Here is a 23070-nt window from a genome sequence, read left to right as displayed (position 1 = left end):
TAATACAAGATTCAACTGTTTCATGTACTCACAACTGTAAACCTACTGTTACCACACCCAGTATATCAAGACTCCTTTCTTTTATTTGTTTGGAAAACTTGTAACATTGTACTGTTCTAGACCATAGAACATTTTTAGTTGATTTGAAGTTTTATAATTAAATATTTCTCTTAAATAAATCAGGGACTGAGTTCTAGATTTGAGGATAATAGTCCTATGTTAAAAGGAATTGTTCTCATTTTCTCTGCCCTCTCCTCCTCCTCCTCCTCCTCCTCTACCACCACCACCACCACAAAAAGATGTACTACAGTTTGCCTCTGATAACAGTATTATATTGTACATGACTGTCTTAGAAGTAGCCTTGTTAGCCAAGTGGGTTTTTTACCATCATTATTGCAACATAATTTCCATATCATGGAATTTTCCCCTTTTAAGTGTATAATTCTATGGTTTTAGTATATTCACAGTAACACAACAATAATTAAAGTAAGTTTAGAACATTTTCATCCCCCCAAAAGAAATGTTGTACCCACTAGCCATCACTCTTCGTTCTTGATTACTGTAGCTTTGTAATAAGTTTTAAAATCAGAAAATGTGAGTTGTCCAAATTTTTACAGATTGTTTTTGGCTATTCTGATTCCCTTGAGTTTCCACATGACTTTTAGGATCAGCTTGTCATTTTCTACAAAGAAGCCAGTTGTAATATTAATAGGGATTACATTGAATCTGTACATCAATTTGAGGTATATTGGCTTTTTAAAATATTAAGTTCTGATCCATGAACATGGAATACCTTTCCATTTTTGAGGCCTTCTTTTATGTCTTTGAACACTGTTTTATAGTTTTCAGGGTAAAAGCTTGCACTTCTTTTGTTAAACCTATTTCTAAGTGTTTATAATTTTTTTGATGCCTTTGTAAATTGAACTGTTTACTTATTTTTATTTTTGGACTGTTAGTTGCACATGTACAATGTACAGTTTTATTTAGAAATAAAATTGTTGATCTTTGGTCTCACAACCTTGCAAGAACTCATTTTTTAGTTCTAACGTTTTAGTGGATTCCATAGGATTTTCTACCTATAAGATCATGTTATCTTCAAATAGTGATAGTAGTTGTTCTTTCAAATCTGGGTGCCTTTTTCTTTTTCTTGTTTAATTGCCCTGGCTAGACCTTTGAGTATAATGTTGAATAGAAGTGGTAGGGTAGACATCTGTGTCTTTTTCCTGATCTTAGGAGTAAAGCAGTTAGCCTTTTAACCTTTAAGAATGATCTTAGCTATGGGTTTTTATAGATGCTCTTTATGATGTTGAGGGAAAGTCTGTCCTATTACTGGTTTGTTGAGTTTTTATCATGAAGGGGTATTGGATTTTGTCACATGTTTTTTCTGCATCCATTGAAATGGTTGTTATCCTTTATCAGTATGACATACTACTGATGTTTAGCTGTTAAACCAACCTTGCATTTTTAGATTATATCTTAAGTCTAATTTTGTCTTGCTTTATTTTTTAAGGGCAAGACCTTCTAATAGATCATTATTACTAAACTGTTATTATTAAAACTTAAAGCCGATGTTTTTGTCACGTATGAATTTCATGTTAGATTTGACAGGAATGGGTTTAAATCCATTTAAAAGGCCAAAGGAGAAAGTCTTTATATTCAGTCTATGACATGTATCTATGGATTGCTTATGTTTAATGCCTTTCTCAGATTTTTTTTTTTTTTTTTAATTTATAGTTTTAAATGGCATAAATGCTGTCAGGTGATATTCCTGGAAAGGATGCTTTGTAGTCACATATTAATGAATATGATAACCTTGAACAGGCATGTGGAGGAGTTCAGCCCCAGAGCTGTCTACACCAGTGGAAAAGCGTCTAGTGCTGCTGGCTTAACAGCAGCTGTTGTGAGAGATGAAGAATCTCATGAGTTTGTCATTGAAGCTGGAGCTTTGATGTTGGCTGACAATGTAAGAATATTTGACACTTTTGGATATAAAGAAATAAGACTATTCCCTGTCCTATCAGTAAAGGCCTATAACTTTGTATTTTTTAAATGTCCTATAAAAAGGGAATTTTTTTGTAAATAATCTGTATTTGACATTAATTAATCTGTAAATTTCACGTTTCTCTTCTGCAACTGAAAATCAGTGCTGAAGTAACCCAGAATATTTTGACCCTGAGATTTATAAGAAGTTTTTATGTTCAGTAAAAGTGCAATAAATGTATGTCAGTAGTCTTACTCTTAGTTTAAAATGAGTCCAAAGCAAATGGTTCCTTTTAGCTCTGGGATTTATTGTACTATCTTAGTCTAATAAAGGGAGTTAGGGTTGCTTACGTACCTATCTTAGTGTCTTTTAGAGAGTATGAAAAGGTTTCTGGTGCAAACTTTGAGTTGACTTGCCATTTGATACCTAAAAGGCAATTTCTCATGCTATATTTGTTTGGTTACAGGGTGTATGTTGTATTGATGAATTTGATAAGATGGATGTACGAGATCAAGTTGCTATTCATGAAGCTATGGAACAGCAGACCATCTCCATCACTAAAGCAGGAGTGAAGGTATATGTGCCCACTTGTGTTCCACTGCATCATGCCTTGTAGATTAATGTAGCTCTAGACATTCACCTGGATAAAATGCAGTATTTGAACATGAAATGCTGTTCATTAAAATGGAAAACACAGCCCTGAGGGTTACTAATCCAAATTATAAGTGCTCTTTAGGATGCTGTGAAAATGTGTTGCTATGACAGAAACTAGAGGGTACTGGTGAAATTTTTAGCATTTAATTTCTCACAATTTCCACAAAGCTTCTATATTTTTTGATAAAGCATGTTTGCAATAACAACAAAAAATAATCTACAGACTATTTAACTGAAAATAATATTTAAGTACAGTCATGTGCCACATATCAATGTTTTGGTTAAGGATGGACCAATGATGGTGGCCCCATGAGATTATAAGAGAGCAGAAAATTTCCTGTTCTCTAGTGACATTCCAGTCGTTGTAGTATATTAGCACAACACATCACTCACATGTTTGTGGTGATGCTGGTGTAAACAAATCTGTGCTGCCAGTTATAAAGTATAGCACATACAATTATGTATAGTACATAATACTTGATAATTATAATAAACAATTGTTATTGAGTTTTGTATTTTTTACACTGCACTTTTTATTGTTAATTTAGAGTGTTCTCTTTCTATTTATAAGAATGTTTGCTGTAAAACAGTGTGCCGTGTTCCACAGGCAGCAGCCTCATACCTGTGTGTTTACCACATCTCTTGATTCCCTCATTTTCTCTTGTGCTTGATTGAAGCTCATGTTGTTTTGTACAGCTGTAGCCTAGGACAATAGGCTATACCGTATAGCCTAGGTGTGTAACAGACTTTATCATCTAGGTTTGTGTAAGTGCACTCTGTGATCTTCGCACAACCATAAAATTGCCAAACAGTTTGTTTCTCAGAGCCTGTCCCTATCAGTAAGTGGCATATGGCTGTAGAGGATTGTGGCCAACATTAGAGAGATTAAACTTTTTAAATAAAGTAATGCATTCAAATAGTTACGGAAAATGTAAGACGTACACTGAAATATAAAAAAGAGAAATCTTCCTCTGCAATTCCCAGCACTAATAAATACTCAGAAATACCTGCTGAGTCTATGTCATTTTTAGGAATATTTTATTTATAAGTGTAATACATAAGTTTTGTTCCTTGTTTATTTAATGTTATAATTTTATTTTGGCAATCTATACCAGAACATATTAGACCCACTTTGGATCTATTTATTGCATTGTTTTCAATTGTATGTACCCCAATTAGACTCCTACAGAGTGACATTTGGATCATTTCCAGCCTTTCGATTACAAGCAATACTGTAAACATCCTTGAACACGCATCTTCCTGTTCCTAGCTGTAGGGTAACATCCTAACAAGAAATTGCTGGCTTAAAGGGTGCGCACAACATCTCACCATCCTCATATGGGAGTGTTTGTGTGCTTTATGTTATTAGACTTTAATTTTAATGATTCAGTAGGTGAAAAATGATATCTTATTATTTTGGTTAGTATTTAGTTACTAATGAGAGAGATTAAGCATTTTGTCACATATTCATTGGCCATTCCAGATGTCTTTTTAAACCTATCACAATTCTTTTTTTCTTGGTCAGGCTACTCTGAATGCCAGGACATCCATTTTGGCAGCAGCAAATCCAGTCGGTGGGCACTATGACAGAGCAAAGTCATTGAAACAGAATATAAATTTGTCAGCTCCCATCATGTCTCGATTTGATCTCTTCTTTATACTTGTGGATGAATGTAATGAGGTAACTAACCAACATGAGCTGTCATTCTTAGCTTCCTTTGTTATTTCCAGTTTGAATGATTGAGTGAGACGGACTTGAATATGTACTCCTGGATATCTGGTGCATGTATCTGCACTGACCTTTCATTTCTCTCAGTGTGGCACAGGATTGGGCAAGGATTTATTAAGCAATTCAGAATAAAATCACTTGATTGCTGGTTCCACTTAATCGTTTTGAAGAATATCAAGTTTTTGTTTTTGCTACTGTTTTTTAATTTTCAGGAAAAAAAGGAAACATTACAGTTAATTCCCAACCATACGCTAAGATTTTTATAAGAGTTTTTGTTTTGTTGGGTTTTGTTTGTTTTTTTGTTTTGTTTTTTTTTTGTTTTGTTTTTTTAGTAAGCTTGAAAAATATTGGTATAATGGAGAATTTTTTTTTCCCCCTCCAAATCAGGAGTCATTCGTCTTCCTATATCTTTTCATAAAGTTTAGTGTATATCACTTTTTTTTTTTTTTCCTAATTATGGAATAGTTTGAAGATTGAGTGTAAAGTTGTGGGTTTACTTGGATTGTAACATGTTAGTTATTAGAATTTTTATACTTAAATATTTAACTATTGCACAGCTCACATGTGCACAGACTATTGTACAAAATGACATTCTGTAGAAGCTAATATTGTAGGCTATACTGTTAACTGCTGAGCATGGAGGTCCTGTATTGCACAACACATACCTCCTGCTTACAGGAAAACTTCATTATCTAAATAGAAGCTGCCTTCCATTATGTGAATATTGGCAGGATTTTAGTGTTTTATGTTTTGGTTTGTTTTTTCCTTTACAAATCCATATAAATATTTAACCCACCCAACCCCCATAGTTGGGAGTTATCTTATTTCATATATTTCTGTTTGTACATAATCCATTAAATTAGTTTTTTAACTGTTTATCTGGAAATAATTTCAAACTTACAGAAAAGTTGCAAGAAACAGAATAGTGCATATGACACACCCATACACCCTTCCTTTATTCTATTCACATATTAACATTTTGCTCCATTTACTGTATCATTTGTTCTCTTTACATCTACATGATTTTTTCTGTATCATTTGAGAGTAAATTGCTTAATTTTTGTATGGTCTTTTCCCTCAATGTTAATAATTCTGTGATAATTATCTTCGTATATTAACAAGTGGCAATAGGATATAGTGGCTAAGAGCACAGACTCTGAAGCTGGACTACTCAAATCCTGGCTCCATTACTTAGTGTAATATTGGACCAGTTATTTAGCCTCTCTGAGCCTCAGTTTACTCACCTGTAAATAATAACTACATCCTTAATAAAAGGTTTTTGTGAGGGTTGCATGAGTTAATGCTTCTAGACATACTTCAGGCAATAGTGCTTGTCATAAACAGGGCCGTAGAAGTCACAATTCTACTGTTATTAAAGTCAGTTAATTCCTTCAGGAATATTCTTGGGGTGGATCAAAGGTAAATATTTAAACTTGGTTTCAAAAGAAACTGGTACCAAACTTTTCTCAGGAACTTTTTACCTATGAACACATCTTTCAGTGTTATGTTAGAGCTTGTTTTTAGCTATAAATAATTTCTTAATGCCTAGGATAGTCTGGAGTGGATAGTGCTATGACTGATCAAAGTGATTTTTTTTGCTTTGAATTAGGTTACAGATTATGCTATTGCCAGGCGTATAGTAGACTTGCATTCAAGAATTGAGGATTCGATTGATCGTGTCTATTCCCTTGATGATATCAGGAGGTATCTTCTCTTTGCAAGGCAGTTTAAACCAAAGGTAACCTGCCCTTTGTACTGGAATATAGGATATATTTAAGGGGCATTTAGACAAATGGGTGATATGGAAAAAAATGAACCCCTACTTGTTTGGGTTATCTTACGGTATTTTTGTTTAATTTGAGGTTTTTGTTTTGTTTTGTTTTGTTTTAGAACAGTTTGCTTTTTCAGAGTTGAGAAAAGGGCATTTTAAAAATATCTGAACAATTTCACTTCTTTTCCTTATTAGGTGCTAAAAATTTTTTTTAAATGTATAAGTGAAGAGTTTTGGATAACTGAATAAAGTAGGGCGTTCTTTTATTTCAACCATTTCTAAGAACTATAAAACTGTATGTGTTTAAATTTGTAGCCTACTGAGTGCTCTCAATTCTTTCTCTGAGGAAGACTTTGGATTCCTGTAGGTAACTGAATGAACATGATTGCTGTTTTACAGTAATTGATGTTGTTCATTGGATTAAATCTGCACTGGATCCAGGGTACTCGGACTTTTATTTTTAAAGTAAACCTCCATTTAAAAAACAAATAAAATAAAATCTTTATAATGCATCTGTTTTACTTGGCATTTTCCTAAAATAGAATATGAAAAGAAAAAATTTTGCTTGATTCTGGTTGATTCTAAGTTTTTTATACACTATTGTCTGGCTTGACATTTGGGAGTTATTCTCGGATTTTAATTCCCCATCACTTTCACTTAATTATCCACAATACTATTGGTATTAACTCTCACTGTCCCAAAAGAAGCTTAGTGAGTCATTTAAAACTAAGGGTTAAGGGTCACTTTTGTGTGAAGAGGCATTTGTTCTCTGATTGAACACTGGAACCTCTGTGACCTTGGCATGCTTTGCTAACATGCTGAGTTTCTTGCTCTGAAAAACAGGATTTTTTGTTGTACCTCACTTGTTGTTATTATTCAACAAATAATAAGGTTTACTGAAATAACTGGTATGTCATATATATGTGTATTGACCTTTTTTTCTTAAAAACAGCATAAATAAATTTACTGAGCCTCAAGAATAGCCTGAGCATTAATTTGTTTAATGAGCTCTGGCATCTTGGGTGAAAAGACATTACACCCTATCCCATTGGTTCAGCTCGTTACATATCTTTTAGAAATGGTCCTATTCTTAAGTACCAACTCTTTTGCCTTCCTGTTCATAAAATTAGTAAGGGGAATTCACAGGCCTCCTTAGTACTAGTTTCTTTTCAAAGGCATTTCAGGGTCAATGTCTATTCACTGGCTTCAAAGTTTTGGTTTTCTTAGTTCCCCAAAGTGTCTGTGCCTGGAAGGCTCTTAAAGCTATGTTTAACACAGCTCCCATCAAGTAGAAATACTCTTGACTTCAGTGATGTTCTCAAACAGATTTCCAGAGAGTCAGAGGACTTCATTGTAGAACAGTATAAACGTCTCCGCCAGAGGGATGGTTCTGGAGTAGCCAAGTCTTCATGGAGGATTACAGTGCGACAGCTAGAGAGTATGATCCGCCTCTCTGAAGCAATGGCTCGAATGCACTGCTGTGATGAGGTATCAAAGTTACTTTAACATAATGGGTGGGAAGAGAAATTGATTTGTTGACTTATAAACGTTTTTATCTTTGGTTTGGGACATACCAGCATTTGCTGCAGATTTATTTTTATGTAACTGTTGAATGCTCAGGATACATGACCTTGGGACTTCTCCCTTGAAGAAGGTTGCTCTCAAGCATTTATTGAGTGTGGTTAGATTAATAGTAATGAGATAATCATGTCAGATTATAGAATGCATATAGAGGTGAGCTATTGTTAATGCTGTTCATTTTTTAAAAAGTTGTTTAAGCCCTACAATGCACTAGACCTTTGGGCTGAGGATACAGATATAATAACATGGCCAGTCACCTCAAAGGGAACTCTCGTCCTTCAATATGGGTAATGTACAGTTATGAAAATATTCTTTGAGCCCTAGGTTCTACAGGTTCATGTCAGTGCGGATTTAGGTAGTAAATGGGGAGTAGTAGTAAAGCCACCCTGCTTCTACCTAGTTTTATATATTAGACAGTGTAAGATTTTGGGAATTTTTTTTTTCCATTGTGATGTTTCCTGAAATGAGTTTCATTGAACTGATATGTGTCTTGAGAAATCTTTATTAGATTTCTCTCTCTCTCTCTCCCTCTCTCTCCCCCCTTTATTCTTATTTATTTTTTGTCTTTAAATAGGTAGCAAATTCACATGATAGAAAAATAGACACACATAAAGGCCTTCTGTACTCTAAGACTATAAAAGTACTCTCAGGATTTCCTCAAACACTTAACTGGTGTTATTGTTTGAATTTCAGTCACTCAAACATTTGGTATTTACTCTGCTGTAAGATATAAGGTATGAATGACTTGATTTATATTTTTTTCAGCTAGTTTCCTAGTTGTTCCATCACTACTTGTTGAATAATCCATCTTTTCCACACTGGTTTGGTATTACCTTTATGATACATTAAATTATTGCATTTGTTAAGATCTCTTTCTGCACTTTCTGTTCTGCTCCATTGGTCTATCAGCATCTTCTTGCGTTAGCACCACAATATTTTAACCAGTGGGACTTTATATATTTTTAATTTTATTTTATTGATTATGCTGTTACATAGTTGTCCCAATTTTCCTCCTTTGCCCCCCTCCTCCCAGTCCCCTACTCCCTCAGGCAATCGCCACACCACTGTCCATGTCTGTGGGCCATGCGTAGGTTCTTTGGCTGCTCCGTTTCCTGTACTGTACTTCACATCCCCCTGGCCATTCTGTAACTACCAATTCATACCTCTTAATCCCCCCACAGAGCTTTATATTTTAAATGCACAGCTAGTACCATTGCATTTTTCTTTTTTGGCTGTTATGAACTTAATCATCTGGCTTAGTTTTTAAAAGTAATTATTTTTATTGAGAGCACATTAAATTTATGTATTAATATGGAGAATAGATATCTTTATAATGGTTTTTCCTCTCCAAGAAAACAGCAGTTAGAATCTAAGTTATGCATCTCAGCCACTTTAAACAGAAACATTTATTTTTTGCTCATGCTATGCATTTTTTTTCAACTTTTTAAAAAATATTTTATTGATTGTGCTGTGAGAGTTGTCCCAATTTTTCCTCCTTTGTCCCCCCACCCACCCAGCACCAGCCACTCCCCTCTGGCAATCCTCTCACCTTTGCTCATGTCCATGGATTATGCGTATAAATTCTTAGGCTACTCCATTTCCTATATTGTACTTTACATCCCCCTGGCTATTCTATGACTACCAATTTATACTTCTTAATCCTCTCACCTCTTTACCCCTTATCCCAAGTTCCCTTAGCATCTGGTAACCATTAAAATGCTCTCCATATCCATGATTGTGTCTCTGTTCTTCTTGTTTGCTTTGTTTTTTAGATTCAATTGGTGATAGGTATGTGTTTATTGCCATTTTATTGTTCATAGTTTTGATCTTCTTTTTCTTAAATAAGTCCCTTTAACATTTCATGTAATAATGGCTTGGTGATAATGAACTCTTAGCTTTACCTTGTCTGGGAAGCACTTTATCTGCCCTTCCATTCTAAATGATAGCTTTGCTGGATAGAGTAACCTTGGTTGTAGGTCCTTGCTTTTCATCACTTTGAATACTTCTTGCCAGTCCCTTCTAGCCTGCAAAGTTTCTTTAGAGAAATCAACTGACAGTCTTATGGGAACTCCTTTGTAGGTAATTATCTGCTTTTCTCTTGCTGCTTTTAAGATTCTCTATCTTTAACCTTTGATATTTTAATTATAATGTGACTTGGAGTGATCCTCTTTGCATCCATCTTGTTTGGGACTGTGCTTCCTGCATTTGGATGTCTAGCTTCCTTCACCAAATTAGGGAAGTTTTCTTTCATTATTTTAAACAGGTTTCCAATTTCTAGCTCTTTCTCTTCTCCTTCTGGCACCCTTGTGATATGAATGTTGGAACATTTGAAGTTGTCCCAGAGGCTTCTTACACTAACCTTGTTTTTTTTGGATTCTTTTTCTTCCTGTGGCTCTGCTTGGTAGTTTTTTGTTTCCTTATGTTCCATATCATTAAATTCTTGGCTTTCATCTACTCTACTGTTGATTCCCTGTAAATTGATCATTTCTATTAGTATATCCTTCATTTCTGCCTGGGTCTTTTTTATGCTCTTGAGATACTCACTGACTTCCTTGCATCCTTATAACCAGTGGTTTGAACTCTGCATCTGATAGATTGCTTATCCCATTTTGTTTACAATAGTCCCTTGCTATATCGCGGTTCACTTATCGCGGCCTCACTGTATCGCATGGTTTTTTTAAATATTATATTTAATTATTTATTGCCGATTTTTCACTGTATCAAGGGATTTTGTGGTACTGTATATGTATGTTGTTAAAGTTACATAGGTTTAAGAATGTAGAATAAATGTAAGGTTCCTACTTCACGGAGGGTTCTGGAATGTAATACCCGTGATAAGTGAGGGAATACTGTACTTCTTTTTTGGTAGTTTTGATCTGTTCTTTCATTTGAGGCATGTTTCTTTGTCTTCTTATTTTGGCAGCCTCCCTGTGTTTGTTTTTGTATATTAGGTAGAGCCACTGTGACTCTCTGTCTTCGTAATGTCCCTAATGTAGTAGGTACCCTGTAGGGTCCAATGGCACAGCCTCCCTATCACCCAAGCTGGGTAATTGAGGTGCACCATTGTGTGAGCTGTTACTCCCTCCTCTTGTAGTTGTGCCTTGTTTGCTATTGGCAGGTCAATGGGAGGGACTTACCCAGGCCAGTCAACTGCAAGGACCAGCTGTGCACACTGACCACCAACCTCTGCCCTCCTTGGAGGATCAGCTGTGCTGGACCAGGGTGGTGGTGCTCCAGTGTGGTCTGTAACTGTTCACTGGGTGTGCAGGCTCTGGGCTTTCCTGGGTGGTGCAGGTCAGGGTCAGCCACCCCCTGTGTTCTCTACCCAGGGCCACCCAATGTGAGCTACAAAACAGTCTGCTGATGGCTGCTCCTTGTGCTGGGCTTGGAGGTTCCCAGGAAGAGACAAACTGATCCAAAACTGGTTGCTGCTAGTGGCAGGCCTGGGGTTACTTAGCTAGATGTACAGGGCTGGGGGTAGGCATAGGCTGGGTGGGGCAGGGACTTAGGTAAACACCAGGGCAAGGCAATGAATGTCGACCAGCTCAGATATGGCTCCCGCCTGTTGGTTCTGTGGCTTCGAGGGGAGGGCTCAAAACGGGCACAATGGCTTCTGCCCACCTTTCTGTCTGGGAGGAAGCCGTCTCCCAGCTCTTGCTCTGATGCCAGACACTTCACTTCCTCCCTGTATGCCACTGGTGCCTTTCAAGCTGCTATCCTGGTGGTGCTGGAGCTCAGAGGGAGTGAGTCTGAGTAAGTTCGGTACAGACCCTTTAAGAGGAACTGCCAGGGAGTTCAGTCGTTTTTTTCACTGACTCCAATCCCGCTGGTTTTTACAGTCAGAAGTTAACAAGTTTCTCTTCCTGGTACTGGTACCCAGGACTGGGGTGCCTAGTGTGAGGCTAGGACCCCTTGCTCCCTAGAATCCTTCCCGAATTATTATCCACCACAAGTGGGTGTGGGGCCCACCAGTTCTCATCCCCACATCTCCTCCCCTTCTGGGTTGTTGTTTCTCTTGTTCTATAGTTGTCGGATTTCCATTCAATTCAATTTCTGATGGTTCTGGATGATCTTTGGTCTGTGGTTTAGTTGTAATTTTGATATGGTTGTTACCTATGCCTCCATCTTGACTGGAAATCTCTTTTTCCTGCTCATGCTATGTGTTTCTATTAACAAGGGGCTCTCTTCGGGTCACTCAGATTCATGCTGATAATAAAGGCTCGCTCTTGACAAATGAAGGTAGACTTTTTTTTTCTTTTTTTTTTTTTTAATGATAACTATTTGTATATATTGGTCTAGTTTTTTACTTTACTGACAGACATCTTTTTATTTTAGTAGTTGTTGGGTTGAATCTCTTGTTTTCCAGGTATTGATTTTTTTTTTTTTTTTTTACTGTGTGGTTGCCTCTCACTTGCGCCCCCAACTGGGGACCTGACGTGCAACCTAGTCATGTGCCCTGGCTGGGAATCGAACCAGCGACACTTGGCTCGCAGGCCGACGCTCAATCCACTGAGCCACAGCATCCAGGGCTCCCACTGGGTCTTTTAATGCAGATGGCTTCTATCTCTGTTATTGAGGATTTTTTCAAGCAATAACCATAAATAAAATTGGTCTCTAGATATTTTTGTTTTTGAGTCTGTATTGATACCATGGTTATTTCATGAAAAAATTGGGAAGTTTTTCCCTTTTTTTAATTCTAGAACACTTTTATATTACATTAAAATTTTCTGCTGTTTTATAATAATTATCACGTAAAACCCTCTTGAGTCTGGTATAATATTGGTGTATGGTTCTTCATTTCTGCCATGGAAATGAATCTTGTTTAGATTTTCTATCTCTTCTAGGGTTGGTTTTGATAAGCTATATTTTCCTAGGAAATTTTTCACTTCTAAGAGTTGTTTAGTAGTTTATTAATATCCAGTTAGAATGCTTGCTTGTTTAAATTTTTTTTGTTTGCTTTTTTATTACATTGTAATTAGAAAATGATGTCTGTGTTTCTAATTTAGTTTTGCTTTTTGGAATTTAGAGTTACATTCTTTGTAGCCTAATGTCAGAGTTCATAAATGTTCTGTGGGCATTTTAAAGGAAGGTGTAGTCTCTGTTCACAATGTATATAATATATATAATTGTGCGTGTGTGTGTGTGTCCATGAAGGGTGAGGTTACCTTATTATGTTATATAGATGTTTTTTGTAGGTTTTTGTGGTCTACTGCATCATCTCTAGATTGAAAAGTAGGGGTCTCATTAACAGTTTTCTACCAATAATATAACTACTGTCTCTACACTTATTCTTTTATCTCCTATAATTTCTGCATTATTATTATTGTGATTTGTACCCTCTAACTTTAATAGTGTGACTTTCCTTGTTTCCTTTATGCTTTTTGACCTGAACTCCTCCTTGCGTTGTCTGGTATATCCTGCTTTTTTTTTAGAGAGAGTGGGAGGGAGAGGGAAAGAAAAAGAGAGAAACATCGATGTGCGAGACATACATCAATTGGTTCCGTCTCACACACCCCAAACCAGGGACCTGGCCTACAGCCCAGGCATGTGCCCTGACAGGGACTTGAACCAACAACCTTGTGGTCTGTAGGCTGGTGTTCAGTCCACTGAACCACACCAGCTGGAGCTACCTTGCCTTTTTATTTTCAGCATTTCTGAATAAGTTTAAGTGTGTCATATATATATAGAGAGAGTTGTGTTTTGTTTTATGACCCAAAGAGAAAATCTTTTTTTTTTTTTTTTTGCTTTTTTTCCCCCTCCATTTGCCTGGCTTTTTAATTTTTTTACTTATATTCAGTATTATTTTATAGTAGTTTGAGGTGTACAACATAATGGTTAGACAATCATATACTTTACAAACTGTTCCCCCGCCCCCCAATATTTCCCACCTGGCACCAAACAATTAATACAGTCTTATCAACAATATTCCCTATGCTGTACTTTACTTCCCTGTGACTGTTTTGTAGCAACCAATATGTACTTATTAATCCTTTCACCTTTTTCACCCAGTCCCTGTGGCAACCATCAGTCTGTTCTCTGTATCTACGAGTCTGTTCTTTCTTGCTTTTACTACATGACTTAAGCCCATTTAGATGTATTGGTGTGAGAGAGAGGTTTATTCTGTTTTTTCCTTTTATAGTTGAAAAGATTTTTCTTTGTGTGCCCTCTTTTGTTTTTGCTTGTATATGCAGTTCTGATATTCATAAAGTTTGCATTTTATTTTAGTGGTGACTTTTATTATTATAGCTTTATATTATACCCTTAGTTATCTGTTGGTTCCCTACTATGAACAGTGATAAAACTCGTATATTTCACATTCCCTACTTTCCTACCTCTCAACCACCTGATTATAGTAAATAATATCTTTGTGTTTATCTTTGTGCAGTCAAATATGCTTATCTGTCACTTGATTTATCATTTTGACTCTGGTATGAAGAAAGGCAATCAGCAAATTTCTCTCTCAGGTCTCCCTGTTATCTGTTCTTTTCCCATTTTTATGAGTTATGTTATTTCTTTATCTTCAGGGCACATATCATTTACATTGTGTTCTGTCACGCTTAATTCCCACCTTAGTTCTAGTCTTGGCTCTGTAGCTTAAATATATGCAGGGTTCCGTGGAGATTATTTTGTCATGATTTCCTAATCCATCTCTTGGCAGATTGAAATTTGGCTAAGAAGAGTTCAATGAAAAACAAATATGTTTATGAGAATAATATCCTCTTAGTGTTATGTTCAACAGATTTATTTGTAATCTTTACCTGAATGACAGCTTGACTTGATCAGTAACCTGTGGCTCATACTTTATTGTTTTTGTTTGAATTTTTCTACTGTCTCCTGACATTAACTGTTGCATGGGAAAATCTGAGGCCAACCCTTGATTATTAATTTTGCTTCCATAAGTAACTTCCATTTTTTTCCTAAATATTCTTTTTTTGTTTTTATAGATCAGTAAGTTTGCTAGGATATGTCTTGATGTTGACTGTTATTAAATGGCTTAGTATTTCCTTGTTAATTTTTTTAACTGCTCTGCTAGGTTTATCTTGTTATGGAGCTCAGCTAGTTAGGGAGGAAGATTTAGCAGGACAGGTAGTTATTTATAAAAGGCCTCAAAGAAACCACCCTCAAAACATGGATATGTCATTTTTCTTTTAAGTAAGCTTTTTTATTGAAGCAAAACATACATACAGAAAAGTTCAAAAATTACAAGTGTACAACTCATTTAACTTTCAGTGAGCATACCTGTGTAACCTATACCCAGATCAGAAAGTAGAACGTGAATGACTAACAACTCCAAAAACTTCTCTTTGTACTGCCTCCTTATAGTTACTAGTACCCTCCTCTGAGTATACCCATTATGTTTGTTTGTTTGTTTTTAATGACTACATAGTACTCTAACCATTCTTCTACCAATGGTTATTTAGGTTGTTCTCAACTGTTTTTATTTTTTTCAATTGTGGTTAAAAAACATAAAATTTGCCATCAACCATTTTATAGTTCTGCTTACAGTTCAGCAGTGTTAAACATATTCACATTGTTGTGCAACAGATTTCTAAAACTTTTCCATCTTGCGAAACTGAAACCCTGTACCCATTAAATACCATCTACCCTGATAACCAGCATTTGACTTTCTAGTTTGGCTACTTTAGATGCCACTAAATAGTATTGTGATTAGAATAATACATAATACTTGTCTTTTTGTAATAGTTAATTCTACGTAGCATAATGTCTTCAGGGTTCATAAATGTTATAGCATGTGACAGGATTTCCTTTTTTAAGGCTGAATAATATTCCATTGTATGTATATACCACATTTTGTTTATCCATTCATCTGTCAGTGGAAATTTGGGTTGCTACCACTTCTTGGCTATTTTGAATATTGCTACAATGACCATGGGTATTCTTTATGTTTTAGATATTAACTCCCTATCAGATATGTAATTTGCAAATATCCCATTTTGTAGGTTGCCTTTTTTACTCTTGTTTCCTTTAATACTCAGTTTTTGATTTGGATGTAGTCTCATTTGTCAATTTTATTTTTTGTTCCCTGTGCTTTTGATGTCATGTCTAAGAAACTATTACCAAATCCAAAGTTATGGAACTTTTCCCCTGTTTTCTTATATACTGTTTTACAGTTTTAGGTCTTTAATTTATTTTTAGTTACTTTTTATATATAATGTAAGGCAAGGATGCAATTTTCTCAGCACCATTTGTTGAAGAGACTATCCCTTCCCAATGGGTGGTCTTGGCACCCTTGTCAAAGATTATTTGACCACATATGTAAGGATTTAAGGATAACCATTATTCTGATTTCCTGCTTCTATACTTTATATAAGTGCAGTCATAGAATATGTTCCCCCTGTGTATGGTTTCTTGCACACTGCATTAACACTGTAAGATAATTATTTCTGTTTTGTGTAGCCATAGTTCTGTTTTCATTACTGTGTGACAGTCTGTCAATGAATATATCACAATGATTCGCCCATTCTTCTGTTAATGGACACTTGAATAGTTTCCAATTTGGATTCTTACGGGATATTCATATCTTTTGCTCCATATGATGTATATTATGTGTACATTTCTGTTGGGTATACATACTTAAAGAGTGGAATTGTTGGGTCATAGGTAGTAATTATACATATGTCCCATTTAGTGTAGAGGTTACCAAAACGGTTTTCCATAGTGGTCATATCAGTTTACATTCCCACCAGCAGTGAATGAAAATTCTGCGTTTTTCCCAACACTCGATATTGTTAGTTGTTTTAGCCATGCTGGTGATTTTATGGTACTAACTCATATTTTATGTGTGTGTCAGAGAGGGAGAGTATGAGAAAACAAAACATCACTGAGTTTGTATGGAGAAAGTCCATTCAATATATCAAGAAGACTGACTTTCTGATTTACCTCATCTTGATTGGTTTAGGTCCAGCCTAAACATGTGAAGGAAGCTTTCAGGTTACTGAACAAGTCAATCATCCGTGTAGAAACACCTGATGTCAATCTAGATCAAGACGAAGAAGCCCAAATGGAGGTAGATGAGGTCCCAGATGGCATCAATGGTGAGATGCTTGTTTATGACTGTTCTGGAATTAGAGACCAGAATGTTCTCTGAGATATCATGGTAAAAGTGCACTTGTTGATGGTTTTGAATGGATATTGAATTGTAATTGCGGTTTATAAGTTAAAATTCAATTAAGTAATTGACATATACAGTAGTCCCTCACTATATCGCAGTTCATTTATCACGGCCTCACTGTATTGCAGGATTTTTAAAAATATTATATTTAATTATTTATCTCGGATTTTTCACTGTATCGCAGGATTTTATGGTAATGTATACATATGTTGTTAAAAGTTACATAGGTTTAAGAGTGTAGAATAAATGTAAGATTCCTACTTCGTGGGTGGGTCTGGAACATAATACCCGCGTAAGTGAGGGAATATTGTATACGCTTAAAAGACAAAATACACCAAAATGGTGATAGTGAACTTATCCCCCAGCCTTATTTGTACTGTTATTTTGTTTCTGAATTAAAAACATTTTCTTGAGTACATTAAAACAGAAAATTATCAGAATTTAAAATTTTGCTTATAATATTGAAAATGCACTTTTTAGATCATGAAATCTTTATATCTCTTATCCTTCCCATTTCTTCTAAATTAGATTGTCTTCACTAATAGCACTTACAAATTTGCTTTTAATTTTTATTTGTAAAATTACTAAATACTGAGTATACATTATGCTTGTTTGGAAATTAGTATTAAAATAAAGTAGTATATTTATAAGCATTTGATAGGGAGGTTTTAAGGAACAAAGAAGATTCAGATGGTTGATGTTTCACTTAGGTCATGCTGACAGCCCTGCTCTTGTGAATGGAATTAACAGCCACAGTGAAGACACAAACCAAGATTCTGTTCCGAAAGCCTCCTTAAGGCTGAGCTTCTCTGAATACTGCCGAATCTCTAACCTTATTGTGCTTCACCTCAGAAAGATGGAAGAAGGTGAGGTTGTACCTGGTGTTGCTCACATGATAAGTCATTAACATAAGCTCTAGTCACATAAACCACTTCTGACTGCTAAAGATTGTGTTTTGTTAGGAGAGATGATGAATTGTTCAACAAGCTCACTTTGACAACAAAATCTGCAGGGTATCTAGCATATCCGCCATCCTGGACATTCTCCCACAAGTTCATTGTCAGACAAAGGTTTATGAATTGCTCTTATTAATGTTGTTGGCCAATTGTAATACTTCTAAAGCAGAATTTTGGATTTGATAATATATAAAGAAGCACTTTATAATGTTTTTACAGATGTAAAATCACTATTCCTTTCAATAGCTTTATTTAAAATGTATGAACTCCTAGGTTATTATATTTTATAGGCAAGTAATTGAACTCAGAAGACTTTATCAGTACAAGCACATTCCAGACTAGAAATGAAGTAAAACCCTCATTTCTCCATAAGGTAAATTGTGGTATCTGGACACTAGGACATGTCCTACCCTCAGCTGCTTTCCCACGCTGTCCCAAGTTACACCAATCTGTAGCTAGCCCTACGGTAGAAGGAAAAATAATGAAATCAGGGAATCAAGCTTAAACTTTAATTTGGTGTTTAACCATCAGGTAATTCTTATTTAAAAGTTCCAATTTGCTGGCTTTCAGACAGAATCTGAGATGGAGTAAAAGAACACCAGAGATTGCCTTCACTTACAGAAGTTTCGAGCCCTGTAATTTCTGCTCTGTTTCTCCTGATAACTGGACCAGTGGGAGGGAGGAGAGAAGAGAGTAAAGAAGCCATTAGGACAGACAGGTTTTAGCCGCACTTCCTTTTTCACAGAAAAAGATTTGGGAGCCCACATGTTCTTGTGTTCACATTATACTTCATTATTCTATTTCTCTCTCGCACAACTAAGTTTTAAACATGGAAGACCATTGATGGGACAAAGATATGATTAGCACTGAGACACTGCATTTCAGAGATGAATTCTGCTAGTTCTTCCTTTTTTTCAAAAAAGAAAAAAAGACACTGTTCACCCAGTCAAATAAGTTATTAATCCTCAATCTTCAGGTAGACAGCACAGGGAGCACAACTTTAAAACCAAGGTCACTTACCACGAACATTTGGACAGACCACTCAAGTTTTTCAGTTCAGCAGGTCCTCAAATAATGTCATTTAGTTACAGCACTGATGAGATGCCATGGAACTTAACTCATGTTTATATTAATTCACCTTGGTAAAATTGGTTTTATTACACATCATTTTGATTAAAATTACAGAACCTATCAACAGTGTTAAGTGAGTACTTACTATACAGCCTTAATAAAACTTGATGGCCAACTCAGAAGTATTTTTATAAAATACTTTATGTAAAGAATGGTGTGCCCTGGCTGATGGGCTCAGTTGGTTGGAGCATTATCAGGGCACATGTGGGAAGCAACTGGTGGATGTTTCTCTCTTACATTGATGTTTCTGTCTCTCTCTCCCCCTTCCTCTCTCTCTAAAATCAATTTTAAAGAAGAAGCAGACAGTTCATTCGGTATAAATATACCTTACTGGAATAAATTGTTAATTTTTCATTTTGAGTGAATTCCTGTGGTTTTTATTTCTCAGTTGACCTCAATTCCATAAAGTCTTCCTTTTTCCAAAAAGAAAAAGTTATATTTACGAAGTTTTGCTTGCTGTTGCTTCATTCCTAATTTATGCCTTCAGTTGCTTTTGGCAAACATTCTTACAGATGATGAAGCATAAAAAGGTGAAGGAAACACCTTATATTCTGAGATCTTAGTAGCTTCAACCCTTTGAGTGCCAACGTCACTGTGAGCGGCGCTGACAAATTTTCCCAAAAGTGCCAGCGTCGCTCCCAGTGACTTTTTTAGATGGCTATAAATGTAAATAACGACGGAATAATTCGTATTTTATGTTTTGTTCTCTTTTTTTGTACTTCAGGTTATATATTGATACAGTTTTTTTCTCATGTTAATCCAGATTTCGAATTACACGTGGCACTCAAAGGGTTAAGAAACTTGTTTCTTACAATCTATTTAGTTCAATTTTTCTCTTCAGTATCAAGTCAGGTGTACTTTGTTACAAGTAATATGACAGGTTATTTCAGGCTTATGATGGACATTGCATATCTTATTTCTGCAGATGTACTTTTTGACTGGTTGATGGTTATCTAATCTGTACATACCTTGTTGTATATGCACACCCCACAGATTGACGACACAATTTGCTAGAGAGATAATTTAATCCTTTTAAAATGTATTTTTTGTTGCAGAAGAGGATGAGTCGGCATTAAAGAGGAGTGAGCTTGTTAACTGGTACTTGAAGGAAATTGAATCAGAAATAGATTCTGAAGAAGAACTCATAAATAAAAAGAGAATCATAGAGAAAGTCATTTATCGACTCACCCACTATGTACGTACAGAACTTTGCTTGCTCAGGTATTAATGAGGGAGGGAGCTCATGCCTCATTTATGTGTAAGTTCATTAAATGTTCATTTATTTTGAATCATTGGGGTCTAGATAGAATTATGAATTGTATAAGAGTTAACAGCAATTGACTTATTTTCTCTATTAAAACAAGCAGAATAGAAGTTAAGTCTGGGAACGTGGATTTAGGGTCTTATAATTTGAGTATTTTTAATCTTTGTTTTCCACTCCATTTACTGTAAACCTCCAAGTATCGACCACTATTACCTATTTTTTTATATTTCATCTTTCTCAGGTCCTTACTTTCATTATCTGGCTTACATTCTAATAGTAACTCCTTTACTTTTTTCCTTTTATTTTCCCCCAGCCAAATTGTATTCATCTTTATTAAAGATATTTTTCATAAACAATCATGGTGTTTCAGGCAGGACAATTGTTAATAGTATACAACAACTTTCATTTTTTTAAAAATATCTTTTGCACTTTTTTTTTTCTTTAATTTTATTTTTTGGTTTTTCAATTACAGTTGTTCCATTTTTTCCCCATTGCTCCCCCCAACCCAGCTCACCCCTTCTCCCACAATCATATTCCTCCCCATTGTCCATGTCCATGAGTCATTTATACACGTTCCTTGACTAAATCCTTCCCTTACTTATCCCCCTTCTCTTCCTCCCCCCTCCCCCCTACTGACTGTTATTCTGCTCCTAGTACTATTTAGTTTGTTTGTTTATGTTGTTCTTTAGTTTCCTATATTAGGTGATATCATATGGTGTTTTTCTTCTTTGCCTGGCTTATTTCACTAAGCTTAATTTTCTCTAGTTCCATCCATGCTGTCGCAAATGGCAGGAGTTCCTTTTTTCTTCCTGCTGCATAGTATTCCATTGTGTAAATGTACCACAGTTTTTTGATCCACTCATCTACATACAGCAACTTTCAAACTCCCTTCGATGGACTACAAAATCAGAAAGCTACTAGAAAAACCAATGAAATCTTCATCTGATGCTCTGAGCACAGAAAGTTTAGAGAGAGAGTTGACATTTCACAGTCAGCATGTTCTTTAACAACTTTTCACAAGCCAATCCTGACTTTCAGAAAATGAAATGAAAATAGCAGAATTATCAATCTATAGATCCACAATCTAAAAAAGGAACTGCTGCTCTTTTGAGGGACAGCATCTCAATGGTGACACTGGAAAGTCCAGATTGCCCAACATACTGGGAATCAATTTTGAGGGGTCAGAGACCTAAGAGGTCTCTGGGCTTAAGGGAGTCAGGTCTATGCTTAAAGGAGAGGGAGAAATGGACATAAAAACATTTTAGTTTTCGTACACCCCAAGATGGCTGACGTATGTCAACATCAAGGGATCCCTCCTCCCAGGAACCAAGAGGAAGTCTCTCAAAACTAGAAGGGAAAGCTGTCAGTCCAGCTTTGGAGACATTCTGTTAGTGCTGTATGTCCTTTGTCCCAAAAAAACAACAATGAAATGTTCTGTGTGCTAACAACATAGCTTAAAATAAAAAGAAAGAAAGAAAAAGAAAGTTCTGCATATTTATAAAACTTGATACAAAATATTTCAAACTCTACAGTCACCAGAACTACACCATTATCAAAAACACACACCCTTCACTCAGCATCTCCAGCTTCCTGTCCCTGGTCTGTTTTGGCATCTCCACTTTCTGCAGGGTTATTCACATCCCTGCCAGCATCAGCTTTCCCTTTTCCTTTCAGTACCTTTTCTCCCTTCTTTGCAGGGGCCATTTTAGGCTTGGGCTCTGGATTTGGAGGAGCAGGTTTAGCCAGTAAACTGGCTAATCTTCGCTGGTTTGTTCTGTACTTTGGCTTATCTCCTTTAGCGTCCATCCCCTTTCAGCCTTTCTCCCGGGCATGATGGTGACAGTGGTGGTACATGGGGCTGGATGCAGGGATGCAGTAGCACATGGGCTTTCATCAGTCCAGGGAGCATTCTCACCTCTTCTTTTTTTTTCTTTCAACTTCATTCTCTCTTTGTTACACTTGTTTGGCAAAACCCCGGTCTGAGTTAAATCTAATTCTTTTTCTGTACCTATATCCAAGAAGTTAAAAGTATCTGGGGAAAAGCATACAACCATGTGCCCGTTCTCATTTAAATTCATAACCTCCCATCTCATGTGGACAATTCCTTCTTATCAACTTCACAGTAGCACTACCCAATGCTGTTACTTTTCCCTGGTCAGTTCATTTTCCCACATTTTTAAAGGACCATTAATACACATTTTCCCTCTACTCAAATCAGTTGGTCCCATTCTAAGTATTCAACCTGTCAGCATTTGTCACAGTTGATCACTTCTAGAAACACTTTGTTCCCTTGGCTTCTGAGTCACCATATTCTCCAGGGTCTTCTGTCTCATTGGTTATTTCCCCTTAGTCTCTTTTTTCTCTTGTTACTTGTTAAATGGAGTGCTGTGCTCAGTCCTCAGACCTCTTTTCTACTTCATTCACTACCTTAGTGTTCTCATGTGCTTCTGTGAAATTGAAACCCAGCTGCTGATGACTCCCAGATTTAAATTTCCAGCTCTTGCCTCTCTGCTATACTCCAGCTGGATGTAGCCTGCTGTCTATTGCAAAATAATAGGCATCTCACATTTAATGTGTTCAAAACAGGGTCCCCCTGCCCCTGCCGTTGTTACCATTTACTCAGTTGCTTTAGGCCAGATACCTTAAATTCACTTTTGATTCCACTTTTTCCTCACAACTTCTTTTAGCAGCAAATCCTATGAGTCCTGCCTTCAGTATGTCTATTTTCTTTTCTCTTCTCTCCCCCGCCCCCTAATATCTGTCCCCCTTTGTACTGGCATTTTGCCCAATAGCCAGACATCTTTTAACAAGTCAAATCATTTTAGTGCCCCACCTTCCAGTTCTTCCCTTACATTTAAAATAAAATCTGG

At 36.1% G+C, this 23070-nt stretch overlaps 1 protein-coding gene and 1 pseudogene across 2 annotated transcripts in view; one reads left to right on the top strand and one right to left on the bottom strand.

Moving 5' to 3' along the window:
- Positions 1–23070, top strand: part of MCM6 (minichromosome maintenance complex component 6) — a 49343-nt gene that overhangs the window by 24129 nt on the left and 2144 nt on the right. The window contains exons 9-16 of one of the 2 annotated variants that reach the window (XM_090267147.1): positions 1822–1963; positions 2448–2555; positions 4161–4316; positions 5974–6102; positions 7462–7623; positions 16637–16772; positions 17560–17715; positions 19992–20131. In XM_090267147.1, coding sequence (XP_090123273.1) covers positions 1822–1963; positions 2448–2555; positions 4161–4316; positions 5974–6102; positions 7462–7623; positions 16637–16772; positions 17560–17715; positions 19992–20131 — 1129 coding nt within the window. Of the gene's footprint in view, positions 1–1821; positions 1964–2447; positions 2556–4160; positions 4317–5973; positions 6103–7461; positions 7624–16636; positions 16773–17559; positions 17716–19991; positions 20158–23070 lie in introns of both variants that reach the window. The other variant, XM_090267156.1, reaches the window with a different exon arrangement.
- On the bottom strand, positions 21770–22032 carry LOC150021938 (non-histone chromosomal protein HMG-17 pseudogene; annotated as a pseudogene).

Source organism: Furipterus horrens, unplaced genomic scaffold (genome assembly GCF_987537825.1).
Source record: "Furipterus horrens unplaced genomic scaffold, mFurHor1.1.pri manual_scaffold_1, whole genome shotgun sequence".
Classification (NCBI taxonomy): domain Eukaryota; kingdom Metazoa; phylum Chordata; class Mammalia; order Chiroptera; family Furipteridae; genus Furipterus; species Furipterus horrens.
The sequence above is the reverse complement of the archived record's forward strand: the minus strand, read 5'-3'. Positions and strand labels throughout refer to the sequence as shown.